Raw genomic sequence first — 13,759 nt, forward strand, 5'->3', positions numbered from 1 at the left:
TCCCCTTAGTGCAGACCCCCTCCAGTGCAGACCCCCTCAGTGCAGACCCCCTCCAGTGCAGACCCCCCTCTATCAGTATAGACCTCCTCAGTGCAGATCCCCTCCAGTGCAGACCTCCTTCTATCAGTATAGACCCCCTCCAGTGCAGATCCCCTCAGTGCAGACCCCCCTCTATCAGTATAGACCCCCTCAGTGCAGACCCACTCAGTGCAGATCCCCTCCAGTGCAGACCCCCTCCAGTGCAGACCCCCCTCCAGTGCAGACCCCCTCAGAGCAGACCCCCGCAGTGCAGACCAGTATAGACCCCCCTCAGTATGTGTGCTAGTAGACCCCCCCTCCCCTGCCATAACGCCCCCCCTCCCCCCGCACATGTCCATCTGCATTACAATACACTGTACAGACCTCAGAACAGCTCCAGTGCAGACCTCCTCAGTGCAGACCCGATCCAGTGCAGACCTCCTTCTATCAGTATAGACCCCCTCCAGTATAGACCCCCTCAGTGCAGACCCACTCAGTGCAGATCCCCTCCAGTGCAGACCCCCTCCAGTGCAGACCCCCCTCCAGTGCAGACCCCCTCAGAGCAGACCCCCGCAGAGCAGACCTCCCTTCATCAGTATAGACCCCCCTCAGTACGTGTGCTAGTAGACCCCCCCTCTCCCCTGCCATAGCGCCCCCCCTCCCCCTGCACATGTCCATCTGCATTACAATACACTGTACAGACCTCAGAACAGCACGGGATTGGCACAGCGGTGTGCCCCTCAGACTCCCTCCTCCTGTGTAGATGTAAACAGAGAGGAGGGGGAGGCAGCTTCTCTGCTGAGGGACACAGCCAGCTGGTGGATGTCACCCCCCCCCCGCCCCTCCTAGTGACTCCACTGACCCAATATTCAGCATGGAAAATTCATAATCATGATGAAACCTAGTATTTTCAGTAGGACCTGTTTACACCAAAAGCTTTGGGGTTGGTTTACGGATATTCAAGTTGCAAGGGAATTTTCCCTTAGCTTAGTGAGTTGGGTGAAGCTCTGCTGACTTCCATCATCCAATCATGAGCAAGCAAAAATGCTGCTTTTTATATTTTTTCTTGCACATGATTGGGTATTCCTTGCACGGTAATTTTTTACTGCATTTACTAAGCTGAAATAAATTTCCCTTACAAAGTAAAATAGCAATTTGGAAAAAAAAAAAACAATATTTTTAACTTTTTACTATAATAAATACCCCCCCCAAAAAATAAAAATTTCTTCATCAGTTTAGGCCAATATGTATTCTTCTACATATTTTTGGTAAAAAAAATCAAAATAAGTGTATATCGATTGGTTTGCGCAAAAGTTACAGCATCTGCAAAATAGGGGATAGATTTATGCCATTTTTATTATTTATTTATTTTTTGCTAGTAATGGCAGAGATCTGCGATTTTTACCGGGACTGCAACATTGCTGTAGGACACTTTTGACACTTTTTTGGGACCAGTGACATATATACAGCGATCAGAGCTAAAAATAGCCACTGGTAGGGAAGGGGTTAACACTAGGGGGCGATCAAAGGGTGAAGTGTTCCCTAGGGAGGTGTTTCTAACTGTGCGGAGATTGTAATGATTGGAGGAGGAGACAGATCACTGTTCCTAATCACTAGGAACAGTAGATCTCCCTCTTCTCTCCTGTCAGAACGGGGATCTGTTTGTTTACATTGACAGATTCCTGTTCCGGATCTCTGTGGAGCGATTGCGGGTGGCGGACATTGCGCCCGGCGGTCACGCGAATCAGCTCTGGCGTCGTGCCGCTGGCTGACGTACACCTACGGCGATTTGCGCAGCTGTGCCAACCTGCTGCAGTATAATTACGGTGGCTGGTTGGCAAGAGCTTAAGGTGTGTTTTCCTTTTTTTTTATTTATTTTAATCTATTTATTTTGCTAAGTTGCATTTGCATACATTTATGCGTGTTTGTGGTACAATTGCACTTGTTCATGCGCATTTGCAGTGCATTTGTGCATGTTTGCATGCTTTTGTGGTGCATTCTGATGCTGAAAAATGCAGCATTCTGTACTTTTTTTTAATTGGACATGAAAGCACTGCCATAGTGTAAACTAAGCTCATTGGAATGCATTCATTTCTCTTGTATAGACATTTATACAGCAATTTTGCTGCATTTAAAAACACCCCTGACTGTATCTGGTGTAAATGCAGGGCTTTTTTTTGTCAGAAAATAGGTGCAGGAACTCACCCTCCCTGCGCAAATCCCAGCACCCAACCACGCCAAAACCCCACCCCCAACCACGGCTAAAACCCTACCCCCAGACACACCTTCCTTAGGCCCCTTTCACACTGGGGCGGTATGCAGGCGTTATTGCGCTAAAAATACCGCCTGCAAACCGCCCCAAAACAGCCTCCGCTGTTTGTTCAGTGTGAAAGTCCTTGTTCTCAGAAATATGGAGCATATAGACCAGTGTACGGAGGGCAGGGGTCAGCAATATATAACATACAGCCCAGCACAAACAGAACAGTGGTAAAGCATATGTCATATGCAGTCCAGCATACAAAGTGCAGGAGTATGTAATGCAAAACCCATTGTACAGGGTACAGCATTAATAAGAAGTGCCATACATTACATACTCTTAGTCATTAACTCTATATGCTTTACTGTCCCCCAGCAAATATCCCTGGTCTTCCCCCCTCAAGTATCCCCCCCAAAAGTAACCATCAAATCCTCCCTTCTGCTTATCTCTTTGCTTACTTCGGTGTCCCCCATCCACACCTAACCTCTGCAACCCTCATCCACAGCTCACCTCTTCTTTCCCATGTCCACAGCTCCACTCTGCACTCCCATCCATATTATCTCTGCTCCTCTTCTGCACACCCATCTAAAGCTTACCCCAATCCACAGCTCTCACCTTTGCCACCTCTCATGTGTCACCTCTGCACCTCCAGCTTCCCCTACAGCTCTCACCTCTCACCAACCATTCTCCACAGCTCTCATTTTGCACAACCTGCCTTCTGCCCTCTGCAGCTCTTACCTCTGTACAAAGCTCCCTCCTTCCCAGTTCTTCTCTCTGGACAAATTTCCACCCCCTCCACTTCCCCAGCTCCTGCTCTGCACAAATCCCCCCCACTCTCCTCTCCGAACAAATCCCCCCACTACTTTCCAGGCCTCCTCTCCACACAACCCCCCCCCCCCGCTTTCCCAACCCTCCTCTCTGCACAAATCACCCTCACTTTCCCAGCCCTCCTCTCCGCACAAATCACCCCCACTTTCCCAGCCCTCCTCTCTGCACAAATCACCCCCACTTTCCCAACCCTCCTTTCTGCACAAATCACCCCCACTTTCCCAGCCCTCCTCTCTGCACAAATCACCCCCACTTTCTCAACTCTTCTCTCCACACAAATCACCCCCACTTCCCCAGCCCTCCTCTCTGCACAAATCCCCTCCACTTTCCCAGTCCTTCTCTCCACACAAATCACCCCCACTTTCCCATCCCTCCTCTCTGCTCAAATCACCCCCACTTTCCCAGCCCTTCTCTCTGCACACATCATCCCTACTTTCCCAGCCCTCCTCTCTGCACAAATCCCCTCCACTTTCCCAGCCCTTCTCTCCACACAAATCATCCCCACTTTCCCAACCCTTCTCTCCACACAAATCACCCCCACTTTCCCAGCCCTCCTCTCTGCACAAATCACCCCCACTTTCCCAGCCCTTCTCTCTGCACAGATCACCCCCACTTTCCCAACCCTCCTCTCTGCACAAATCACCCCACTTTCCCAGCCCTTCTCTCTGCATAAATCACCCCCACTTTCCAAACCCTCCTCTCTGCACAAATCACCCCCACTTTCCCAGCCCTTCTCTCTGCACAAATCACCCCCACTTTCCCAGCCCTTCTCTCTGCACAAATCACCCCCACTTTCCCAGCCCTTCTCTCTGCACAAATCACCCCCACTTTCCCAGCCCTTCTCTCTGCACAAATCACCTCCACTTTCCCAGCCCTTCTCTCTGCACAAATCACCCCCACTTTCCCAACCCTCCTCTCTGCACAAATCACCCCCACTTTCCCAGCCCTTCTCTCTGCACAAATCACCCCCACTTTCCCGGCCCTTCTCTCTGCACAAATCACCCCCACTTTTCCAACCCTCCTATCTGCACAAATCACCCCCACTTTCCCAGCCCTTCTCTCTGTACAAATCACCCCCACTTTCCCAGCCCTTCTCTCTGCACAAATCACCCCCACTTTTCCAGCCCTCCTATCTGCACAAATCACCCCCACTTTTCCAGCCCTCCTATCTGCACAAATCACCCCCAATTTCCCAGTCCTTCTTTCTGCACAAATCACCCCCACTTTCCCAGACCTTCTCTCTGCCCCTCCACACATACGTTTTCTCAGCTCTTCTCCATGCTCAAATCCTCCCACACATTTTCACAGTTAAGTCTCTGCGGAGCGCTCTCTCACTCTCTCCTCCCCCCCCGCCCCCCATTTCTCATTCCCAGCTCCCTTACCTCTTCCACCGCCAGTCCCCCAGACCATATGGTATGCGCAGGCTTTTTTTGCAGGTGATCGAGGAGCTGTAGCTGGGGCGGGGTTTCAGGGCTCCTCCGTGCTACGTTGTGAGTAGAGGTGGGGACGGAAGCTGCCTCCTGCATCAACACAGTTGCCGTGCTGGGACCCAAAGAATGCAAGGGCTGCGCAGCGCTAGTGTGTCATGACAGGTTGGAGCAAAGAGGGCTGTCATAGGTGGCGGAACGGCGTTCCACCGCGTTCCGGCAGAAAAAAAGCCCTGTGTAAATGAGCCCTAAATCAGCATCCCTGCATGTAAATGTGGATAGCAATGCAAGTTAAGGTGTGTCTAAAGGCAATTTTTTTTCAGCTTTGAGCAAATGAGGGAAGGAATTGCTTTTTTTTCTTTATTTTCCTGTCACTGTCCAGATAGGGAGAAAAAACTTTATAACTATCCCAGAGACACATCTGAAAAAGAAAAGGACGGCTCACCAAATTGAGTAAATCAGGTGTTCCCATTGGAAGTAGACAACCCATTGTCACCCATTATTTTTGTGACAACTTCTGTGACAACTGTTGCATTCTACCCTAGTGACAAGGACAAGGTGATACACGTTTATATAAAGTTTGGTAATACATTTATTTAAACGCTAAAATATATATTATCACAGAGTTTGTAATGTGTAAAATAATTTATTATAGACAAATTTTATTTTTTATATTAGACAGTCAGTATAACTGACATTTTGGGCCATGTTATCGTAATGAACTGCAAGTGATCTTTTTAAAAAGTTTACATTTTCCAATGAAATGAAATATTTTGAACATTTTATAACAATGTTGTAAAATATTTACTTTAAATTAAGTTACCCTGGATATATAATATACTGTATATAACATCCCATATTTTTAATATTTCAGTTCTCCTCTTGCAAGGAAAAATACAACAAGTGAATCATAAAATACTAGCTACCAATGGTAATGAGGTCGATTTTGAAACTTCCAAAACCACCTGTAAGAATGTCGGGGGATTCATTGCTACTCCGATAGATGAAGCTGAAAACAATGCATTATTAAAAATCCTCAAGGAATTTAACAGATACACATACCTGGGAATACTGGAGGGGCCAACTGCTGGAGAATTCCATTATTTGGATGAATACCCTGATTTTGGTGGAAATCATTTAAACTATACCCACTGGAAAAGAAATGAACCAAGTGGGAAAGGAAAGGAAAAGTGTGTTGAAATGTACACGGATGGAACCTGGAATGATAAGGCATGCAACCAGAAGAGGCTCACAGTTTGTGAGTTTTAAATCTTCATGATCATAATGTTCACACTTAAAGAGCCACTCCATTTTCATTTAAAAAAAAATATATATATATAGATATATATATACAATTTAAGGTGTATATAACTGCTACACAAGTCTTTTTTTAAGTTAATGTCAAGCTGAAATCTAGCCATATATAAAAGACACAGATTAATGCAGCTTTGTGATAATAAATACATAATTAAATGTGTTTTTAAATGCAAGCAGTCTAAGTACCTGAATTAGACCTGTTATCAGCCTTTTGTAGTTCATGTACAGCAGAGCAAAAGTGTGGGCGAAAGAAGCCAATCAGTTCATGGTCTGACAAGAAGCATGCTGAACAGAGGAGGGGGCAGAGTGTCAGAGAAATGACAACACTCTGCTGCTTCTCTTTCACTGTCCAATTACAGAGCGGGGCAGGTCCAGAATTACATGGGCTTAGAGGAAGAGAATTTAATGCTGGCCATCAGACTGTTTGCTAATTTATGTTTGAATGAGCTATTCAATTTTCATTTGTTGTTTTTGGTTGGAGCTCTGCTTTTATTTAAAAGAAATAATAATTCCAATTTGATCTGCACCCAGCAATAAAGTTCTGAAATGGTAAATAAAGCCAAGCATATCTTCTAATTTTCATGAGGGCATTTTATGCAATGTTGCTGTATGTAAATTCCCCACTAATATAATTTACAGTTTGAGTGATTAGCTCATTGCAGTTTCAGCAGTTGTTCTACTATTACATCACTGTGACAGATCACGTGAGTATGCAGACACCCCCATCAGCAGCACTAAGAATGTAAAAAGTTGCTTCACAAAGAAGGAAATGAAAGAAAAACCATGTAAGAGTCAAAACACAGGAATGTGTAATGCATTTGATGAATCTTTGGAATGCATAGAATTCACCAGGGGAAGGCTGTCCTTCTCAGAAAATTTTAGACAATATACTGTAGGTAGACATTTTAAACTGAAATGAATGCAGAACACTAAGCGACCTTTTATTATAATATAAAAATTAAAACATAAATAAACATGATGTGTTGCTATATTAAGAAACGTCTATGTGCAATAAAACTGACTGTACATCAATAGAAATATGCAAACTTGAAGGTAAAGGAATCTTTTTAAATAAACATATAAAAAGTCCCAGTGATGAATGTCCAAAACAAAATAAATTAACCTCTTCCAATGTTCTGTCAATTAGTAATCCACTCAGTATAATGCACGTTCTGACAATGTGTTGTCTTTATCCTTAAAGGTTAAATGCATGCAGGTGAGCTTATTGGTGATACAAAACACAGACAGCCCCAGTGCTGCAAATACAAAATATCTTTTTCAGTGCTCCACCACACAGTGAGTTTAGGATGAACCTGTATAATGTTACTTCTTTAAAGCAGAATCAGCCCCCTACTGCAGACTCGCGTATACATTCAGAAGGGAACAACTTAGCATTATACAACATAATAAACAACAGTGGAAATTATATTCTGAGGTCTTTACTGTGTACCTGGTGGGTTATTTACTGTGTTTCTAGTAACAAACCATTATATATGAACAAATAGGGCACAATACCAATCCTGAAGAAATTAGGAGTGTACAGGGTAAAATGGCTCATCTGTATTCCCAAACTGCTGTTTATCAGGTAATTAAAAAAAAACTAAATTCACAAAACTTCAAACACTTAAAAAAAAATATATATATATTGTGAAATTCATCATGAACTTATTTGTTAGTAGTACAACTAACACTTCATACACACTATACAACTTTTGTTGTCAGATTTTGTTTAGATTTACTAAAACCATGTAGTGTGCAAGGGCCTGCCTGATTGCATACAAATCAAAACTCCTAAAGTTTGACATCATATTATATGGTTTTGGTAAATCCGAAGGAAAAAAATCTACAGAAAATTGTATAGTGTGTATCCAGCTTAAAGTGGGAGTCCGGCGACCAATCTTTTTTTTTTTTTTTTTTTTTTTTAGATAATTAAGACACTTTGCTAACCCCAAAATAATACTCACAGTTTGGGTGTAATATTTCCGCCTCTGTTTTAGTACTGAAGAATAACTTAAAAAATGTGATGCTGGCTGTTTCCATCTTGCTTGTGGGCATGTGAAGCCCACAAGCATTGATTTCCTGGATGCAGTGAATGCTGTTCATTCACAGCTTGTTCATGTGCATGATCATTGTTTCCGCACTGAATCTTGGGAAGCCTGACACTAAGCTCCCAGGAGACAGTGCGGCGCCGGGGAAAGGCAATAAACACGCCTACTCCCATGGGAGGAGAGACAGGAAGTGCCACAATAAAGTACAATATAAAGGTAATTACAGCGATAAAAAAATTTTTCGTGTGGCATTTGAACATCAATGCAATTAACTGAAGGGGGTAAGATTAAGTTAAAAATTTGAGTGGAACCCCACTTTAATGCCCTGTACACACGATAGGGTTTTCCGATGGAAAATGTGTGATAGGACCTTGTTGTCGGAAATTCCGACCGTGTGTGGGCTCCATCACACATTTTCCATAGGAATTTCCGACACACAAAGTTTGAGAGCTTGCTATAAAATTTTCCGACAACAAAATCTGTTGTCAGAAATTCCAATCGTGTGTACACAAATCCGATGCACAAAGTGCCGCGCATGCTCAGAATAAATGAAAAGATGAAAGCTATTGGCTCCTGCCCCGTTTATCGTCCCGACGTATGTGTTTTACGTCACCGCGTTCAGAACGATCTGATTTTCCGACAACTTTGTGTGACCATGTGTATGCAAGACAAGTTTGAGCCAACATCCGTCGGAAAAAACCCATGGATTTTGTTGTCGGAATGTCCGATCAATGTCCGACCACCAGCTGTTGCAAAACTACAAGTCCCATCATGCCTCTGCCTCTGGGTTTCATGCTTGTGGCTGTCAGTCTTGCTATGCCTCATGGGACTTGTAGTTCTGCAACAGCTGGAGGTCTGCTAATTGCATATCCCTGATATAGAGGTTGGTATAAATAGTTCAATCTCCATGTTTGCGGACAATACAAAGCTAAGTAGGGCAATAACTTCACAGCAAGATATAGAAACCTTACAAGAAGACCTCAATCAAATAATGGGGTGGGCAACTACATGGCAAATGAGATTTAATGTTGAAAAATGTAAAGTAAAGCACTTGGGGGCTAAAAATGTGAATGCAAGTTTCTCACTGGGGGGATCTCTGAGAGAATCCAGGAAAAAGATTTTGGGGTCCTAGTAGATCACAGGCTCAGCAATGGCATGCAATGCTAACAGACAGAAAGCAAAGCTATCAGAATATTAGCATGCATAAAAAGGGTAATTTACTCCAGAGATAAAACGATAATCCTGCCACTTTATAAAACTCTGGTTCGGCCACATCTGGAGTATGCTGTCCAGTTTTGGTCACCAATTCAGGAGGGAGGTGCGGGAACTAGAGAAATCCAGAGATGGACAATAAAGTTAATAAGGGGACTGGAGGACCTCAGCTATGAGGAACGACTACAAACATTAAACTTATTCTCCCTGGAGAAGAGACTCTTGAGAGGAGATATGATAGCGATATACAAATACCTCAATGGTGATTTTAGAATAGGGAATAAACTATTCAGTCCCAGGGAGTGTAAGACATGGGGCCAATCAATGAAATTTGAGGAGAAGCGGTTTAATCTTAAACTGCGTAGGGGGATTTTCACTGTCAAGGCAGTAAGGATATGAAATTCACTTCCACAATTGTAGGTGTCTTATGGAAGTATTGCTATTTTGAAAAAAATATTGCATGAGTATCTTAGCGAACACAGTATACAGGGAATACAGGGATCTGGGAAATTATTTTTGACACACACACCCACACAGGTTGAACTGGATGGACTGGTGTCTTTATTCAACCTTACCAACTATATACTATACTATATATACTATATCCTTGTAACTACCATATGAATTTTGCCTATGTTTTTCAAAATTATAAACTGACAAGCTTAGAACAGGGCTGGCAATCATTATACATGTAGCATAACATCCTTTTGTCTGTCAATATTCTCATTTATCCAGTACATGGTATATCTAGTAGTTAATCAATTCCATCAGGATTTTGCTGACAAGTAAAGTTTAAAGTGGAAGTAAAGTTCCGCACATTACTTTTACCTATAGGTAAGCCTATAATAAGGCTTACCTATAGGTAGTGTAAACAAGATATTTACATTACATGCAGCCAGTGACGTCACTGGCGCCAATGCGCTCTGAAGTAATGGCCAGTCGTGCCATTTCTTCCAAGTCCTCTGCCATAATCTGTGGCTCCCGATGCATACTAGCACATTATGCCTTTACTTTGCAGGATGTAAAACAAAAAAAAAAGTCCAGCGGCTTACAACCGCTTTAAAGGGACTACATACTTCTGGCAAAATCCTCACAGTTTTTATTTCTCAAAATGAATTTTATATATAGGAAATAAAGTAGCAAGTTATCATTTTGTGCCCTTTTACATAGTTTTAAGATATTTATTTAAAATAACTAATTTGGTTAAAGTAGTTAAGTGCACTGCAAATGTAGGTTGGTGTGGTTCCGTGGCAACAGGAAGTTATTAAAATTAAAATGTTACTGTATAATTGTGTTTTGAAGTAAGCATACATTGAAAAGAAATGGACTAAAATGGAAAATCTAAACAAGCTGTAAGTATATAACCAAGTGCCAGTGGAGCTAAAATATGGGTAGCGGCAATCACCATACTGGGAGATTCACAAGACTCATCCATACCTAAAATATTTTGGTTGTATTTATTCAAAAGAGTTTCATTCAGTAACTGAACCTGTAATGGTTAAATCACACATTACCTGCAATGAGGTTTATAAGAGAACAATCTTGATGTCTTCACAGCACCTGAAAATATTACCTTGCCTTTGTTAAAGAGACCCTGTTAAGTCTCTAAAAAATCCTACCTAATGTTCCCAAGCAAGAGAAGAGTGATTATACACAGCCAATGTCTCATACCTTCTCACCATTTCAGCACTGCAGTCTCCTTGAGACATTCTGGCATTCCACACTTTCAGGAGGGTCAGATACCTGTGTCCCCTCCCAGGCTGCCACAAACTGTGGCTCCTTCCTCCGGCCCCTATGTCACTGCTATGTCAGCTTCCAAAAATTCATATGGAGCCCACAGTGCTGTAAAAGAAGGAAGGTAGGAGACCAGGGCACCAGAGAAGTCAATATATTGGCTGTTTGCATGCAGAAAGCTACAGGTATGGGTTTTTTTAGACACTGTCTCTTTAAGTGCTCAGAAAACTAAAAATTCATAGGTTTTAGGAAAAAACATAGTCCAGGCTATACCTCTCTTCATCTATAGCAACTACTTTTCTAAGAAATGTTATACATATGTGCTGGTACATGGGTGCCCGTGCTGGTACATGGGTGCTGGTACATGGGTGCAGTGTATGGCAAGCATAATGTTTAGGAATCCAAAGAAAAGATAGGGCACCAATATTGAGGCAGCAGTTCCATAGACCTGACTCAATAAACAAGTGAAGAATTGCACCAACAAGGCAAAATCTACAATTTGCAAGACCCAGCCATTGGAGCTAAAGGACTGCAAGACAGAGGAAGTACTCTAGGGGAAGTCTGAGCAGAGGTGTCTGAAGAAACAGCAGAAGCAGGATGAGGCACAGGATGAGGCACAGCAATCCACTCAATAGGAACACACTGATGCATAAGAAGACAGCTAACCATAATGTGGGGTATTGTTGACTGCATGGTTGCGAGAATGCACAGCAGACAGGCTCCTGACAGCGTGCCATGAAATTGATTCCAGACTCAATAAAGAAATACATACAAAAAGATCAATTTTCTGTTTACTAGATAAAATTCAGATTAGGTTGAATATATTTTTATTATGAGAGTTTTCAGAAAAATGCATCAAAACTTATATGGGTACAAAAAGAAGAAATAGGGAGGGGGACCATGGTGTCCTATACAAAATATGTTCTAGTAACAAAAGGGCCAAGGGCCCCACCCGTATCAGAAGGGAGAGGACAGAGAAGGGAAAGCAGCAGAGGGGAAAATAAACAAAGGAGAAGTAAAGAGAGAGAAAAAGACCAAGACCAAAAGGGGAGACACAAAAGATCCGATAATGATCAGGTCATCACTATATAAACATCAAATAAACCTTCCTCTAATAAAAAAAAAAGAAAAAAAAAAGAGTGGATATCTTTTCTAGGAGAGGAATCGTTGTTGAAATACATCTGAGTTTGAGTAATGAATCCAAACACCCCAGAGTGTGTTGTGTTTTTCTCAATTGTCTGTTTCCCTGGCCTGCATCTCCTCCATAAACATGATATCATTGATAATATCCACCCATAGGTTTATTGGAGGGGTATTATCCATCTTCCAGAATCTAGAGACAAGTTGATGGGCTGCAGGAAGAAAAAATCGAAGGAGGCTAGATTTCTGTGACCTCACCGACCCCGGTAGGATAGATAAGCGAGCTACCTTAGATGAGGGGACGTGTGATTCATCATAAATGCCATTATATACTTGAAAAATATGTTTCCATAGAGGACAAACACGGTCACATCCCCACCAGATGTGCAGGTAAGTCCCTCTTTCCCTGTGACCGCGCCAACACACATCCATGTCATTGGGGAAAATCCGATTTATGGAAACCGGATCTCTATACCACCTCAATAATAATTTAAAATTATTTTTGTGTGTATCACGAGATCGAAGATTTTTTGGGTGAACAAAAATTAGATATGCCATGCCTCTGGGGGTATCTCCATTTCCAAATCCCTGGACCACAGTCTGGTATGAGTGGGGAGCTCATTATAAGTATGAGACAGAATTTCCTTGTAAATGATGGACAGAGTATGGCGGGGTGTTTCCGAGAGAGAGCACAAGTCTTTAAATGCTGTCAAAGGTCTAGGCGCCCTGACAGTCCCATGTAGTAATTTACAATATTTAGTCAAGCTAATGGTTGTCAACCAGTCAGGTGTTGTACTGCTACTAGCATTCCGGGGTCTAAAGAGGCCCGATGTGGGGTGAATAAAGTTACTGACTGTGGACCACAAGGACCATTCGTATGTGCAGAACACTGAGGTGCTATTACTATCCAGGAGGTGTTGGGTTTTGTCAAATAGGGAAGTCAAGGGGCTGGGTTCTGTTGACAAAAAGTAAGGATCATGAAGGAGGTACCAGACAGATAAGGCAGCAATAGTCAGGGGGGAGAGCGATGACAAAGAACGAAAGATGTTATCATTTCCCCACAATAGAGCTCTCAAATCCACTGGGGATAGATAAAATTCAGATTATACAGATACAGGGTAGACAGTGTTAAAAGCTTTCATGAAGAACGTTTTTATAGATGTGTCATATACTGGCAAAGATTCAGGCAGATTCAATAAAATGTTCAGCCAAAACTTTATTTTTCCAGTGAAACCTATGTCAGCTGGACATTAAGCAATAAAACATAAAAAATAGGCTGAACATACACTTTGACTATAGAATCTGAAATGTATATATACTGTATATATGTATATGTTAATATACAGTATACTAGCTGGGTATTAAGGATGAATTGAATGTACCTGGGTTCCGTGCAGGCAGGTTCGGTGAACGTTACTGAAGTTCGAATGCCCAATCAGAACTCCATTGAAGTCAATGGGAGCTGAATATTTAAAAACAGTAATGATAATTTTGTAGGCTAATAGTAACGATGAGCTCAAGGTTTTGTCCAAACTTTGGCTCCTCAGGCATTTACCCATTCGGCGGGGGGCTGAATGTCATTTATAATAGCAGTAACATTTCTGCAAGTCCTAGACAACCAGTGATGTCACCAACCCCATTCACTTACATGGCCAGGAATCCTTGACCATGTAAGTTACAGGACAGGGATCATTTATTAAAAAATAAAATAGCGTGGGGTTCCCCCCCCCCCCCCTTTTTTTTGATACCAGATTCTTTGAGACTGGTATGAATTTTAA

At 42.6% G+C, this 13,759-nt stretch overlaps 1 protein-coding gene across 1 annotated transcript in view; it reads left to right on the plus strand.

The window, feature by feature from the left end:
- Positions 1-5,814, plus strand: part of LOC141106725 (uncharacterized) — a 106,709-nt gene extending 100,895 nt beyond the window's left edge. The window contains exon 15 of the mRNA XM_073597660.1: positions 5,405-5,814. Coding sequence (XP_073453761.1) covers positions 5,405-5,799 — 395 coding nt within the window. The 3' untranslated portion in view covers positions 5,800-5,814. The remainder of the gene's footprint in view (positions 1-5,404) is intronic.
- Positions 5,815-13,759: the final 7,945 nt, after the last annotated feature.

This window comes from Aquarana catesbeiana, linkage group LG08, assembly GCF_042186555.1.
Source record: "Aquarana catesbeiana isolate 2022-GZ linkage group LG08, ASM4218655v1, whole genome shotgun sequence".
NCBI classification, from domain to species: Eukaryota; Metazoa; Chordata; class Amphibia; order Anura; family Ranidae; genus Aquarana; species Aquarana catesbeiana.